General features: G+C 33.5%; 1 protein-coding gene across 1 annotated transcript; it reads right to left on the bottom strand.

Moving 5' to 3' along the window:
* Positions 1-3,131: 3,131 nt before the first annotated feature.
* Positions 3,132-6,615, bottom strand: LOC117329732. Its single transcript, XM_033887825.1, has 5 exons — positions 6,423-6,615; positions 5,706-5,880; positions 5,128-5,231; positions 4,716-4,844; positions 3,132-3,517 (listed from the first exon to the last, which is right to left on the bottom strand). Exons 2-5 carry the CDS (start codon positions 5,873-5,875, stop codon positions 3,264-3,266), a joined length of 657 nt encoding a protein of 218 aa, XP_033743716.1. The 5' UTR covers positions 5,876-5,880; positions 6,423-6,615; the 3' UTR covers positions 3,132-3,263.
* Positions 6,616-17,479: the final 10,864 nt, after the last annotated feature.

Here is a 17,479-nt window from a genome sequence, read left to right as displayed (position 1 = left end):
TTCGATAGGACATGCCGTTGCTGTATTTTCTAACAACAGAACGAAAACATTACTAGTAAAGGATTTGCTGGTGTAATGTTTCTTTGTAGATAAGATAGATACATATGTAATACAATTATAAGTATTGTTAGCTTTCAAAAACAAAAACACAAAATAAAAACAAAAACAAAGATCCATAAAGAGAAAAGGAATGGAAATGAATGTATAGCTTTAACTGGAAAATAACACTTTCTATTAAAAATTAGTATGTAATTAATTCACGATGTTGTTAAGTATGTAAACAATCAATTTTAATGGTAATTTATAATCTATACAAATACAGTGAATAATTATTGTATCAATTGATGTATGAATGCCGAGATTTGAAATATTTTCAAAATAGGATCACATCAATGATGGATTGTTGTTGAATTTTATATTGAATGTTGCACTATTAGACAAATCTCTGCTAAATAAAATGAGGTTAAATCGTGGCGGAATGTATAGCTTGTATAACAATCAGAAAGCTGTCAATACTTATTCATTGATTCGTCATGTTCATGCTGTTTGGACATATACCATAGAGGGATTAACTCCATTGGGTGTAGTGAGGTTATCAACGCCATGCACATTCTAAATGTAAAAGTGGGAATTTAAATAAACGTAAAACGAAAGTGAAATGTGAGACTTTTATATAGCAGGGTATATGTAGTGGTTTACATTTATAAAACATGTTTCAGAAACTTTCAATATGCATGATCTAGATATAAAATATTCATCATTGTTACCAAAAGAAAACGAAATACATCATAAAAGCTAACGTCATTAATAAACACCAACAAATATTCATGATGAGCTGATGTCACTGGATGAGAGCAATAAATCTGATTTTAATCTCAAAAGCGTTCTCGAAAAAAATAAATTGTGTGAACATGATATTGAAATTGTCAGTGGCAGGTTAAATGATATCCCAAGAGTATAAAGAGTGCAGAACTGCATATCATTGGCAGGTGAACTGCGATTCATTACAGGATGAACTGCATTTCTGCATTATGTAATGGAAAGCATGTGTGGTCCAGATAGCATGTATCGCCCAGCCTAAATACCACCGATTTATCCAGGTCGAATTGCGTCGCTAATGATGTCGGAAAACAAAACATTTGAGGTATGCGCGAGACCCGATCTGACGAATAGAACCAATCAACACCTTCAAGACCTCAATTCCTAGAAAGACGAAACATATGTATGATGCCGTTTATTTCATTTTTGGACCTACTGTATCTAAAAAGTTGTATAAAAAGGAGCTCTGGTGTGCCTGTGTTCAGCTCTTTGTACATCAGATCTTGTTTTTCTTTTGTGTCTTTGTACAAACCTTTGTCCATTTGATCTGGTGTTTCTCGCGTCCCTTTGTACAACCCTTTGTACATTTGTACAGTCTTTTATAGATTTGATCTGGTATTTCTTGTCTGCCTTTGTATTACCCTCTGTAGATTTGATCTGGTGTTTCTCATGTGGGTTTGTACAACTCTCTGTAGATTTGATCTGATGTTTCTCATGTGCCTTTGAACAACCCTCTGTAGATTTGATCTGGTGTTTTTGTGTGCCTTTGTACAGTTTTCTGTAGATTTGTAAAGTCCTTTGTATATTTGATCTGGTGTTTTTGTGTGTCCTTGTACAACCCTCTGTAGATTTAATCTGGTGTTTCCCGTGTGCCTTTGTACAGCCCTTTGTACATTTGATCTGGTGTTTTTGTGTGCCTTTGTACAGCCCTTTGCATATTTGATCTGGTGTTTCCCGTGTGCCTTTGTACAACCATTTGTACATTTGTATAGTCATTTGTAGATTTATTCTGGCTTTTCTCATGTGTCTTTGTACAACCCTCTGTAGATTTGTAAAGCCCTTTGTATATTTGATCTGGTGTTTCTCATGTGTCTTTGTACAACCCTCTGTAGATTTGATCTGGTGTTTCTCATGTGCCTTTGTACTGCCCTTTGTACATTTGTATAGTCATTTGTATATTTAATCTGGCTTTTCTCATGTGCCTTTGTACAGCCCTTTGTACATTTGATCTGGTGTTTCTTGTGTGACTTTGTTGTTTTTGCATTCCTACATCCCCATCACTTCCCATTACAGCGCAGATATCGTTTTGATTGAAGAATGTCATCTGGATTAAAATATAGACTTTCTTAACGATAAAGTTATCGAATTATCTGACATGTTGAAACTAGAGTCAAACTTTAAATATATCAATATATATTTACTCTCAAACTATTTAACGACTTTATCAAACCTTGTCTCAGATTTGCCACCTTAGCACTGCGCTGGAACGACATGAATAGCACGTGTCTACCTGCCGTAAATTACGTAATCTATAGAGGTGATTGACTGCATCCATCATTTAAACATTAAACTGTCGTGACATGGTTAAATGCCGGAGCTTTACAGAAAAAAACATATCATATTTCGCGATTTACATAACAGAGCGTCGCAGACAAAACATATCATATTGCGAAATTTGCATAAAAAACATCATATTGTGTGCAAGTGTCTATTTTGAATAATATACACTATAATTCAAATTATGGTTACCGTTTTAAAAACCAGGCCTTAACGACAGTACCGATATTTGGTTTTAACAAGGGGACAACCGCTTGTCGCGTACAGATTGCTTAACAAAATATATCAGGGATATGTTATTATTATTTTTATTGATAAAATAGTTAATTACCAGTAGACTCATGTATTTTGTCCCCGTCTTTTTATTGAGTAACGATATTATTTTTAAAATTATACTTTTTAGAACTGTCAGCCGGAAAAAAAAGAAGCGAGTGGACAAATTTAACACCCTACACCGTCGAGCCGCTAGTTTCATATGGGCGCGTCGAATTTACAAAGAAACACGGCACGAACCAATTCATCTACTGGGTAGAGATCAACCTGACAGTTGTATTAGATCTTAAGGTACATGTGTCAGAACACAGGGGCAGTTCACTATCGTGTGGCTTTGTATTCGGATGAGTTGTCTGTATACTCTGAAAACTTCAAAAAATGCCATACGATAGTGACATGCCCCTGTGATATGGTCTTACATATGATGGAGGAGGAGGAGGAGGAGGAGGAATACTATCAAAATTTAAACGCAACAAGATGAATTTAAAATGGAACAAGTTTTTAATGTCTATTAATATAAAAAAAAATGGTCGCAAACAAGATACAAACGATAAATATTAACCTTAACCGTATAACCCTACATCTATCAATCATGAATATTAAATGTCTTTGTATCAAACTTGTATTTCTCCGAAATCAGATCTCATTGAACCTGTCTGTGTTTTTCTTCCATTAGAAGATCTGCTACTGTGATTATCTAATTGTGGGACCAGATTTCGAATAACGACTACACAGCCCAGCACCGCAACAAAAGAAGGAATGCCGAATATGATAGAAAATATCATCGAATTGTCCTCTTCTTCTGTTAAACAATTGGGAAGGTTTCCTAGGGGTAGCTGGACATTATTAGATATCTCAGTCGATGCACCTATAAGGGAGAAAAACAAATTGAACGTTTAGTAGCATTTAATGCAACGGAAATATAAATCTTAACTGTTATATTGCAGCAAGGCTCAACGTGGGAAATCAAAATATCATTCACTGTATTTACTTTTGCCTATACTGTTTACACTTTCTTTACCTGTGCCTGCATCGAAGTATATTTACATTGGGGTAACTACATATTGCTTAGAGCAAGATTGATAGCAAAGTTCCTTTGAAGCGTCTGTTTGGAAGAAGGTCGCTTTTTATGTTTAAGTAAAATTTTTATTTTCATTACTGCTAGAATTGATTATTACTGTTTTCTTTAGTTTGGGTACTCTATCAAATTTTAAATTATGCATATTTTCATTAGTTATTTCAATACGCTGGTGATTTTTTGACAAGTAGTTCTGTTTACGTTGGATATTCTTGCGCAAGCCTAATCACTATGTGTAAACATTGATAATTGCTTTCATTGGATTGGGTTAGCTTCATCTAGAGACAATCCAACACTAGCGTAAATATTAACCTTATACTTAGTATTTTTTTTTATATTTCTTCAGGAGAGGTTGTTTGTGTGTATCATTCAACATGCCTTCTTAATATAGATATACTATTCGTAGACGTGAAATAGAGAGCCAAACTGTTGATGATTGTGATATGTTAAAACAGTGTTGATCATTATACAAATATATCATCGGTGTCTGTGCAATAGTCCAGAATATTTGACACGAGGTAGAACATTGGTCGATTACCAATACCGAAGGTCAAATATTCTTGAGTATTGCACAGACACCTTTGATAAACTTTTTTGTTTCATCATCACAAAAAAAATATTTAGAATCACTGACATCTCGATATTCCTGTAGACCTAGAAGTCATCATGACTGTCGTCGGCAGTATTGACATCTAAGTGACTTAGAAACTTGAAAGGAAAGGACGAAATTCCGAAACATTACAGGTGTTCAATAGTTCTCATGTGACCTAATTCCAAAGCGTCATAGGTGTTCAATAGTTTGCACGTGATCGTACAATAGGCATTTTAGCAGTGCAATAGTTCATGATATAGCTTATGTGTATATTTAAGGAAAATCAAACGCCTGATGTAATCAAACTATCTAGTCATTGTAAAAACTATAAATAGCTAATCAATGTCTATATGACGACTTATTGCTTGAAATAATATAATTGTTTTAATAAATTACCTGGTTTAGAGAGAACTTTATATTCATACAAACTTGGTATATCGTACTTCGGGCAGCAACATTCACTAAACGTGGATTCAGCCTTCACGGAGAAATGAATTCTCTCTGTTGAATATTCACTTCTCTTTCCTGTAACGAGATCAAGTGATCGTTGTATTCCAATAGAATGTGGTCAATTTACACTAAAACATTTGTATAATTTCTTTTGCAACTCCATTGAATTCCAATTCGTAATGTTTCGGTCGTATGGTACGACCAGGCTTAGGCCATTTATTCTACCAAGAAACATAATCAGCGGACGAAAGATCGTTATTGCCCTATTGTAATGGTAGATGCTTAGGTAATGTAGCTAGTATAGAAAGGTGGGAAGGGGGGTGGAGGGTGCATTCTTATTTGTCCCTGAGAAGCTTACCTGACCACAAATGGTAATAGACGTGGTTGGAGTCTTCATAGGTTATGGCCATGCATAAGAAACCGTATTGGAGTTGACCATCAACATTAAATCTGCGATCAGACCTGTAGGCACATCAGACAGTCTTTATCAAAGCTACAACATATCTTCAACAATTTAGAAACTATGGGCTGGCAAAATAAATTATTAGAAGAACCAGAAGAACCGGTACTAATACAAAATAATTAGCTCCCTTCCTTTGAAAAGGAAATAAAGAAGAAAGAGGTGTACTTATGCGGATACGTGTTTTAAATACATTGACCGGTGTTATACATTTCCAGGTGATAAAGTTCATCAGGAATTACATAATTCTAATGCTTAAGTAAAATGCGTTCAGTGTGCAATATCAAAACAGTAGATGTTCATTTCACTAATTGCAATCACCACTTAGTAACAGTAACACCATTTTATATTTTCAATTTTTGCTACATTGTACACAGTATTGATTTCGTTCGCTATTGGTGATCAGTAAACAATATGAAATTAATATATATGTATCTTAAGTACCATAAGTAATTTTAATTAACTTAGATTCTCACCTGTATAATATCAAGTCTGGTTCTTCCTCTACATATGTCCAATTGGACTGAGTTTGACTGGAGATTACAATAGCCATGCCAGTTATTTTAGTCTGTGTATACTGTATGTTGGTGCGACCAGACTGGATCCAAGGACTACCATCCACCAGTTTAGCAATCAAAGGAGACATATTCCCTACAATGTAAGGAAGAATGTTTGTTTAATATATCTAGATTTGTTTACTCCTACAACAAATACAAGGATGGATGACGTATGTTCTAAAGATTAACAAGAATCAGTCTTATAATAACTACCCATGTATCGTTGAAAACAATTCAATTGATCATGGTCAGACTTCAATATAGACAGACGAACGGAGCTCCAACCCAACCATATAGACATATAGATAACGTGGTATATATAAATACGGTTACCTGCTCACCAGATATATTCCCTGATATATATAAATAGGATAACCTACCCCACCACATAGATACCCTGGTATATATGAATAGGTTACCTACCCCAAAACATTGATAACCTGGTATATATAAATAGGGTACTTACCCCACCACACAGATACCCTGATATATATGTTAACATAGCATGTAAAGCAATTCTCAGGAAATAACATAAAAATGATTTACAAATTTCTTCCTGTCGAAGATTCAAATGACTATAGATACCAACAAGACTGACTGAAAAAGTGAACATGTATTCGCTAAACACACACTTACCTCTTGTTGTTTGGGATGTTGTGGTTGTTGTTTTAGTAGTTGTTGTTGGTGGTGTTGTAGTTGTTTGTGTAGTAGTAGTTAGTTTTTGGGTTGTTGTTGATGTAGTGGTTGTAGTTGGTTGTGTAGTAGTAATTGGTGTTGTAGTTGTTGTTGGAGTGGTTGTAGTTGTTGGTGTAGTGGTGGTTGTTGGTGTGGTAGTTGTGGTTGTTGGTGTAGTAGTTGTAGTTGTTGGTGTAGTAGTTGTAGTTGTTGGTGTAGTGGTTGTAGTTGTTGGTGTAGTGGTTGTGGTTGTTGGTGTAGTGGTTGTGGTTGTTGGTGTTGTAGTGGTTGTTGGTGTTGTAGTAGTTGTAGTTGTTGGTGTTGTAGTTGTCGCTTGCGTCGTAGTATCTGATAACGGGTTACATGGATTTTGTGCAAATGTTGGATTTGAAATCACACTTTTGTCCGCCGAAGACCCTATATATAGAAAAGAGGATATTTTATGCAAAACATCTATCAAAATTCAAATTTTATCGATGATTCCTATTCTGACTGTTAAATCGATTTCAAAATTTAGAACTGGTGCTTTTTCCGCAATATCTACCCAATTTGTTATCTTGTGCCATACCGGCAATGCGACACTTCCGGTCTTTGAGATGAACGTTCGACCGGCGTAAAAGTTGACTGCAACAAAATGATTTTGGGTACGAATGGGATTACTAAAGAGTGTGGTCTAAGATTTTATCAGGGTTGATTTTATTTCTAATCATTTTAATATTTCATCTTTGTATGTTCTAAGCCTTACATTTCTAAATTGAATAATACATTTAAAACTAAAATATACATAAACTCCATATTAACCTACCGTCGTCTGTCATGACAGTGAATTCTGTAACCGGAAGTGAGATCGAAGCGACATTCTGTGAACATATCGTACATATGTCGGTCACAGGATCAGTTGTAAGTTTAAAAGTTCCTCGAACCCCTAAAGATGTACCAGGCTTGATTATGCTATCATCTATACCTGAAAAGGGGAAAGAATTTAACATTTTTTTCTCGATTAAATAATGTCAGCAAAGCAGAGAATTGCTTCCCCAACCACAAACCAATTGCAAACTTCCGGTTCATCCATAAACATGACCACAATTCTGTAAAACCCATCCTTTAAATAAAAGACATACACCAATTGGTGTGTGGTTATCTTCATTTTGTTACGTGTACACATATATTGATGGGGAATTACGACACATCAAAAAGATCGTTGTAAGTATCAACTTAGCACACAATGATCTCATTGGAAAAAGCTTTGTTTGCTTTGGACATTTCTAAAAAAAAACTAGCATTAAAACAAAGTAAAGTATAATCATGATTTCATAAGTTTGCATGACTCCATGTCTTTTTCGATAGCATTTTTCATCTTCACATGAATGCTGTAGTCAATAATCAAGGGCATTTTCGAAGAAAGTGTAACTTAAGGAGATTACCAAACCAAGAATGAGAAATAGGTAATTTAATAGTGTCATATACTGAAATGGTGTCTATCTGTCCGGGCCGTTAAACTGACTCTGAAATGGACAGGTTATGTTTCATTGTGGGCCAATGCAGTGATGATTGCCAAGCACAGAAGCAGAAATAACAAGTATATATCTTAAATGTCCACGTTGCTTATATCTACCTGAGTGGGAGAGTTTGTACTTACTCGTCATTAAATGATAGTAGAACGTGTTACTGGATAACGTATTTACCAGCATACACACGTACAAGTAGTAGTCATCACCGGCTACATTGATGCTAGACGATCTGCAAAATATTAACATCTGTACTTAGTGGGATGATAACTGCTGTAAAACAATATAATTACGATAAAACTATGAAATACAATAGAAATTGTGACAACATTATTTAAACGAAATTGAGACGGAAAAAACCCATTTTTTTTACATATAAAAATGTATGTGAAAAATGTTTGAAAGTTATAAGACCCATCTTACAACAACAAAAATATTCCTGTATGGTTTTGTAATAAATAAGGAGACCATTGAATACATAGTTATAAAGCTAGACTTTCTTTTGAGGGCTCTTAATGATAAGCATTTTGAGGTTGTGAAAACTTTGCGAATGATTATAGAAAGGAGATAATCCAGCTCTATAAATAGATTATAAATCACATAATGATAATAGATAAAATTATGTATATAATGTACCTTGAAAGAAACAAATTCCCATCTTTGTACAGACAATCCCACGAGGAGACATCAGAACCTCTATAGGAGAGGTCATAACCTGACATGGTACTGCTACTAAAGGTTATGAACGTTCGTCCGAGAGAGTCTGTCCAAGGTCCGGTGGCCCAGGGATATGTACATTGGGGAAGCACATAGCCTAATATAGATAATGATGTATATCATTACAACATGTCTATTTTACATAGATATATGTTTCTATAAATAATTTACAGAGAGTTCAAATTAGTTTATCTTCTTGAGAGATAAATGTGAAAGTTTTTTTACCTATAGTCTCATAAATACTACTCATCAAGTTATGTCATAAACAAAATCTTACATATTTGTAGAATTATTGATACATATATAAAGCACGGTTTATCATTTTGTTCTAAAAGTTTCAATACCTGTTAATGCATAATAAAAATTCTGAAAAACGTGCTGATAACAATGCTACAAGCGCAGACCAAGTACCAAAGAATAACAAAGAATGCTACCTCGAAATTGACAAAACGAGGGCAGAAACAACAGATAATACCGACATAATAACGAAACCTAATTCTAACTCGAAATCGATAAAACGAGGACAAAATATTAGCATAAATACGGTATGAATTTGGTTGCAGTCTCTTGAAAAAATACAAGGAGAATAAGACCAGAAGCTTCGGGGCAATACGCATTTCCAAACAAGTTTTCACAAAAATACCTTTAGTATCATATGTTTTAGGTAGGTTTCACTGGTAGGTACTGTATATATTTAAGATTAGGTATTGGCAATACTGATCACGAGTCTCGAAATGTGATATATTATGATAGAACTCACGCCAAAATCTATGGAAAAAAAAAGAAAAAAAAAACAGTATCCACATAATAGAATTATAATGATAATGCAACTTACGCGACGTAAACCATTATTCACAGACAGATTAAGATGATGAATAAGATAATGTTTACACAAGTCATCTCTTGTTATTTAGCGTGTCTTTTTAGATTTTCCTGATATACCTGCGGATCATAAATCTTTATAAACCCTTTCATATGATAATATCTTCTGTATAATGCAAGAAAAATCATTCATTGGAGTTTGAGTTATAAACACAAAATATGGCAGAGGATATTTCATTTTGAATAAAAAAGATATTTCTGTTTATAAATTCATGACTTAGTATTGTTATGTAAAATCAAACGGCACCCATCAGTCATTTTAAGTTTTGCCCCACTAAAAACTAATCTTGGGATTATTGTGTTTAATTATTTAAAAATATGTAGTAATACAAACCTTGAAATTTTAGTTAAATTTTAATTATCATTTACTTAAAAAAGTAATAAGTAATTAACAATATTAATTAAAACAAAATAGTTTTAAAATGTCACCTAATGAACATGTTTCTAAATGTTAGTATGCCCAAATCAAATGTAACCTTGCACTGTTTATCACTATATATGCATTACCTGTCTCATGTTAAACTCTGATGTTGTTACTTACTCACAATATATATATATATATATACTGTAATAATATATATATATATTTCATTTCTGAGTGTGAGGTAAATTCCCCTTACAATTTAGTCAACACTGCCATGAAGGATATATAATTCCCTATCCTTTGACAAACACTCCCCGTATTTTATACATTTATACATTTGTAGTATTTACCTAATGTGTTAAGAATGCAAACATGGAGTATCGAATAACAAACAACCTAGGATACAAGGTTTAAACTCATGTCCAAAACAGATGGAATGCCTTTAAACTGTACACTGTATATTATACATACTGTAAATCGGCAAACAAAAAACATTTTCATTCGTCTCATCTTACTAAATATCTGAAAACTGCCATTGCGAAGGCGTTTTAAATCAGATATGAAAACAGCGGGTGGAATTTATAAGAAATATAATACATTAAGTTTCGAATTTATATCTATTTCTGTCTTTGTGTCCTTGAATAGCTTCGTTTTCGTTTTACTTTTTAAAAAATGACTACTGTTGACACAATGCATTATCATATTAAGGGCACTGTAGTTTTTGCAATCATCTCCTAATAACCTGCCTTGTTTAAGGTGTTTTGATTTCTACCCGTTTCTCCTAGGGGCCTCTCATTCAATAAACCAAATTCTGTCTGTTATAGAAAACACATGTATAAGATGTAGTGTATAAACACAATATGAGTACATGAATATAATTTTCAGATACATCAGTTATGGAATTTTGTAAATTTTATGAATCATTTATGAAAATTTTAAGCTTTTCCAAATGTAGTTTTACATAATCCGTTTTCTTCCTGAATGAATGATTTATTCTGATATCAATAAACACTCGACACATTACGGTATGACTTACTCAGACATTTCATTATTGTACTCCCTTATAAGTTCATCTATAATATCAATATCAGAACCATCGGTATATTGACTATTAACATACCTGTATACAATGCCAGCAGAAAGACAATGGGTTATTCTACTCTCTATCAATGATCAAAACTTCTATCAAACTTGATTGATATCTAAAAGAGTCATGTTTATCGGCAATTTAAGGAATAAAGCTAAATCTGTAAGCCGTATCATTATCAGAACCATTGATATGATGATTGTTGACATACCTGTATGAAATGCAGACAGAAAGTCAATTATCAAAACTGCTACCAAATTTATTCAATATATAAGAGTCATTCATTTTTATCGACAATTTAGGGAATAAAGATGAACTTGAAAGCATTATCAATATCATAACCATTGATATGATGATTGTTGACATACGTCTATGAAATGCAGGCAGAAAGTCAATTATCAAAACTGCTACCAAAGTTATTCAATATATAAGAGTCATTCATTTTTTTCCACAATTTAAGGAATAAAAATGAACTTGTAGGTACTATCAATTTCAGAACCATTGATACGATGACTGTTAATATACCTGTAGGGAATGCCAGCAGGAGAACAATGTGTAATTATACTCCCTATCAATTATCAAAACTGCCTCCAAATTTATTCAATATCTAAGAGTCATTTATTTTTATCGACAATCTAGGAAAAAAGAATGTTAACATACCTGTATTAAATGCCATCACCAGGACAATGGTGTGTATTAGAGTCCGCATGGTCGCTGGACTAATTGGCCTTAGGTTCAGAAATAAAGTAAACCTCACAGGTAGAGGCCGCTCTCACTTCCTAGGAAAACATTCAACTATCTCACTATAGTAAACACCTCCGTGTTGCTAGATTAGGGAAAGCCAGCTCTCACCCTAGCCTCCTGTGGAAATGTCAAGACCTGTTCTTGATTTAGGGACTGTCAGCTCTCATCCTCGTCTCCTAGAAAAAGTCCTCCGAGGTGCCTAAATTAAGGATTGTTAGCTCCCACCCTAGCCTCCTAGAGAAATTCCTCCGTGATTACTAGATTAGGGCCAACCAGCTCTCACCCTATCCTGCTGCGGAAATATCAAGCTCTTTTGCTTAATTAGAGACACTCAGCTCTCATCCTATCCTCCTGCAGAAATATCAAGCTCTCTTTCCTTACAGGAAAAAGGTCGTTGGCTGAAAGGTTAGGGACTTACAGCGCTCACCCTTGCCTCATAAAGAAATTTCTCTGGGGTTGCTAGATTATGAACACTCAGCTATCAGCACAGTCCCCCGGCGGGAAGGTCGTTAGGGACTGACAGCGCTCACTTTCGCCTCCTAGAGAAAGTTTTCCTTGGTTGCTTAATCAAGGACACACATAACCCTCGTCGTTGTAAGTTCCACAGAAACTCTGTAAAAAGAGAAGGGCAAGACTGGATTTACGAATTATCAGGTGCAGATGCAATGACGCGCACAATGGTCCTGCGATTATATTACCTAACAATGGTAATATGGTTGTCGGACAAAACGTTGTGTGGCCAACCATGACTGGTGTTGGGTTACATATTTAAGTCATGTATTTTTTTTCATATGGACGGTCACGTTTTACGACTATTTTCTATCAGTTTTTATATGTACATTCTATCAGATAGGGTAGAGACAGTGTACAACTAATGACTGATGTGGTATCTGTGTAAACATGAAGTATTCTATTTCAAAACAAATCTCCGTGATATTAAAGGGGCATTCCATCGTTCGAATAAAATTTAGGTTTTCAAAATTAAACTTACTGGAAAATATGTATGTTTTCCAAGTATTAAAAGTTATAATCTTTACATTTATACGCAGTTTTACTCTCAAGATAAACCAAAGTTCTTCGAGTATTAATTCCTGAAAATTCTTAATTCGACCCGAAGAATCACTAATTACCGCAAAGACATACGGTATTTGGATACGATACGTCTTTTTCTTGTACATTTCAGCGTTTATTTCATTATTTGTAGGCACACACACTCATATAATCATCGTTCGGACATATATTTCATCAATACAAATTACGCATGTTTCTGATGTCCACATGAAGGAATGGCCATTAAGAAATCTGTCTTTTGTACCTTGGTTATAGACAAACCAGAATGACCTATCGCGTTGACTTTTTTTCGTGGAATATTCAAAGTGGGTAGTTCCATTTGTGCATTTAAGCAATGAACAGTGGTTTTGATGTTGTTATTGTCGATATGGCAGCAAGATGTATGGTGGGCAAATGGCATGGGAACCCGGAACCCGTTAGGGTTCCCATGCTATATTTGCCCACCATACATCTTGCTGCTATATCGACTATAACAACATTAAAACCACTGTTCAATACTTATATTCACATTGTCTTACCATTTCCGTCAACTTTGAAAAAAACTGAACCAACAAAAAAAATCCCGCCTTTTTAATGTCACATGACCCACTGGGTGTTGTAGCCTGAGGCACTGGGTGTTATAGGCGTATTGTGGCAACTGCCTCTTAGCATTGTGTCAATGGGGAAATGCGGAGCAAATGTAAATACAAGTGTGTTAACAAAACATATTGATTAGGAATACTACTTTGTCCACCAGGGTGCTGTTTTGGACCATTCGTTTTTGTTATAATTTTATATTGACAACACAGATATTGCATCATTTATTTTTGATGCATGTTTTACACATATTCAAGTAACTATGTGATGCATTGTTCACATGTAAACAGTTTTGTCGCTTAATCTTGACCAGTATAAATACAAATGATGCAGCTGATGATAAGGTTTGTTACATTATATATACATGTATATATACAAAGCACATATTTCCCCTATATGACTGTAGACTCATATGTAACCAATATGCTAATCAAAGTTCAACACGACAGGTCATTCTGGTCGGACTACATATATTATATCATGTTATGTATGCATTGTATCTATGTAATACATTTTGTATCAAATAAAACAATGAATAGTGACGTAGTATTAATTAAATATCTTAAATGTATAAGATATGAATATGTTAAGAATCTAAATAGTAAATTCACAATGTACTATAATAAAATGGTTTCTGTTAATAAAATTTTCTATGCAAATTTAGTTATGTTATTCAAACTAAAATAATTTCCAAAAAATGTAAATGATCAAACATGCTTCGCAATTGTTTCTAAATTGTTGCAAAATAAAAATATTTACATCTTTATAAAAACTGTATTCGTTATTGTTTCGCAATGGTTGGCAAAATAAATAAAGTTTAGATCTATATAAAACATGTAGATGTTATTGTGTTTGACTGGCAAATTGGTGTTTGTCTTTGTATATCTTGTAATTACTTTTGTCAGTATACGGTTGATTTGGACTCAAGAGTCCCAGATAGTAACCTTATATTAAAAAATATATCATGGCACAGTGCCAATATATAGACTGGCAACTGAAACGTAATATGTAAATGACGTCACGATAAATTGATATCTAAAAACAGTTATAAGTCACGTGTTCCCTTAACAAAATTAATACCTTACAGGTCTGAGGCAAATTTTAAACTCAAACTGGTTAGTACTACTTAGACTGGCCACAAGAAGTTTTTGTAAAGAATTGCGCAGCTGAATAATCATATAAGGTTATCTCAACTTGTTTGAGAGTTAGTATCGTTCATATCCTAGAGACAAATATTTAAAGCTGATATTCAAAACTCTCGAGACAGGTGGCCATTTTATGTATCAATATGCAGCAATTGTTATTGTTCGAACTTATTTCAAGGTATATGTAAGATCATATCAGATGAAACAGAGGAGAAATAGATATACAGAATGGAAATTAATGTAACAACACATCCTCAAAATGAATAAATAAATGAATAAACAAAAAATAGATAGATCGATAAACAAAAACAAACAAATGAATAAATAAAAAATAGATAAATCAAAATAAACAAAAAATAGATAAATCAAAAATAAATTAACAAAAATTAAATAAATAAACAAAAATGAATAAACAATCAAAAATAAATACAAATAATTAATAAATGAATTAAAATAAATAAAAAATGAATAAATCAATCAACAACTTTAGAAATGATTAAGTTATGGACAAGAATATTCTTAGCAATGAATACACCACTTCATCATTAAAATTAACGTTCTTCTATGTCAGTCACTGATGATAGAGACCTAAAACCTGGATATGCAGAGAACATGTAGTGCCCTCTTCTGAGCAACTCCTGAACTGGTAAAAGTATTACACAGTATGTTGACATACCTCGAGTAATTACAGGGGAGATTTAATAACAAAGACCAAACATTCTGAATGGATTCTCTAAGGTGATTTATTACCTCTGTATACAGTATAACAAACATCTTTTTCTTTTCTATTTGTATTTTGACGAGCTTATCATGCAATCACGGGCGTGGCCCCGCTTAAGTTACCTCACGCAATGCTGTTATGTAGTGAAGGTGACGGAGAATTAGACTCTATATATACTATAACACAATATATATAGCTCGTAACTGTCGCGAACCTATCATTCAGGTTAGGATTTGTTATGTTACAAAGCCCTACAAATCTTGCCATTCTTCAAATTATGAATAGAATTTACACTTAAATCTTAAATCTCATAAAAAACATTATCGCCAGTTTCCAGACACCTGCTACTTCTCATAATTAATAGACAACAATCGCTTGGAATGTTGCCTGGGTGTACTACATTAGGGGTACTGTAATCAAAATGACTTCACTGTGATATTTGTGCAGCGTTGAGGCGACATTGATGTCCCCGCGTAATAGACAGAAAAGACCGTAATATGTTACGAAATATCGTTTGTTATTAAAACACGGTATGGCATAAAACTATAGTGTATTGCTAAATACATTGTATGGCATAAAACTATAGTGTATTGCTAAATACATTGTATGGCATATAACTGTAGTGTATTACTAAATACACTGTAGGTCATATAACTGTAGTGTATTACTAAATACACTGTATGGCATATAACTGTAGTGTATTGCTAAATACACTGTATGGCATATAACTGTAGTGTATTACTAAATACACTGTAGGTTATATAACTGTAGTGTATTACTAAATACACTGTATGGCATATAACTGTAGTGTATTACTAAATACACTGTAGGTCATATAACTGTAGTGTATTTCTAAATACACTGTATGGCATATAACTGTAGTGTATTACTACATACACTGTATGGCATATACCTGTAGTGTATTACTAAATATAATGTATGGCATATAACTGTAGTGTATTATTTAATATACTGTATGCCATATAACTGTAGTGTATTACTAAATACACTGTATGGCATATACCTGTAGTGTATTATTAAATATACTGTATGGCATATAACTGTAGTGTATTACTAAATACACTATATGGCATATAACTGTAGTGTATTGCTAAATACACTGTATGGCATATAGCTGTAGTGTATTACTAAATACACTGTATACGATATAACTGTAGTGTATTACTAAATACACTGTATGGCATATACCTGTAGTGTATTATTAAATATCCTGTATGGCCCATAACTGTAGTGTATTACTACATACACTGTATGGCATATAACTGTAGTGTATTACTAAATACACTATATGGCCTATACCTGTAGTGTATTATTAAATATACTGTATGCCATATAACTGTAGTGTATTACTACATACACTGTATGACATATAACTGTAGTGTATTACTAAATACACTATATAGCCTATAGCTGTAGTGTATTACTAAATACACTGTATGGCATATAACTGTAGTGTATTACTAAATACACTGTATGGCCCATAACTGTAGTGTATTACTACATACACTGTATGCCATATAACTGTAGTGTATTACTACATACACTGTATGGCATATCACTGTAGTGTATTACTAAATACACTATATAGCCTATAGCTGTAGTGTATTACTAAATATACTGTATGGCCCATAACTGTAGTGTATTACTACATACACTGTATGGCATATAACTGTAGTGTATTACTAAATATACTGTATGGCATATAACTGTAGTGTATTACTAAATATACTGTATGGCATATAACTGTAGTGTATTACTAAATATACTGTTTGGCATGTAACTGTAGTGTATTACTTCATACACTGTATGGCATATAACTGTAGTGTATTATTAAAAACACTGTATGGCATGTAACTGCAGTATATTGTTATGATTATAAAACTATTATAGGCGGATCCAGGATTTTCTGAAATATTGTATGCATATATGTATTAATTAGGTGTTATAAGTGTATGAGTCTGATTTAGGGCGTAGCCCAAACTTTTTATTAATATTTATACCCAATATATGCCTCTGATCATGAAATTCTTTCAAAATGGTCACTTGGTAAATTTTAGGGGTGCACCCCCCCCCCCCCCCCCCCCCCCCCCCCTTACACCAAACCCCGAGCCGCTTATGAAGGTTAATGTCATATATTACATGATACGTTATATTCAAATTGCTGTAGTATATTAGATAACTA

Source organism: Pecten maximus, chromosome 6, assembly GCF_902652985.1.
Source record: "Pecten maximus chromosome 6, xPecMax1.1, whole genome shotgun sequence".
Lineage (NCBI taxonomy): Eukaryota > Metazoa > Mollusca > Bivalvia > Pectinida > Pectinidae > Pecten > Pecten maximus.
This window is presented reverse-complemented; position numbering and strand designations above follow the sequence as displayed.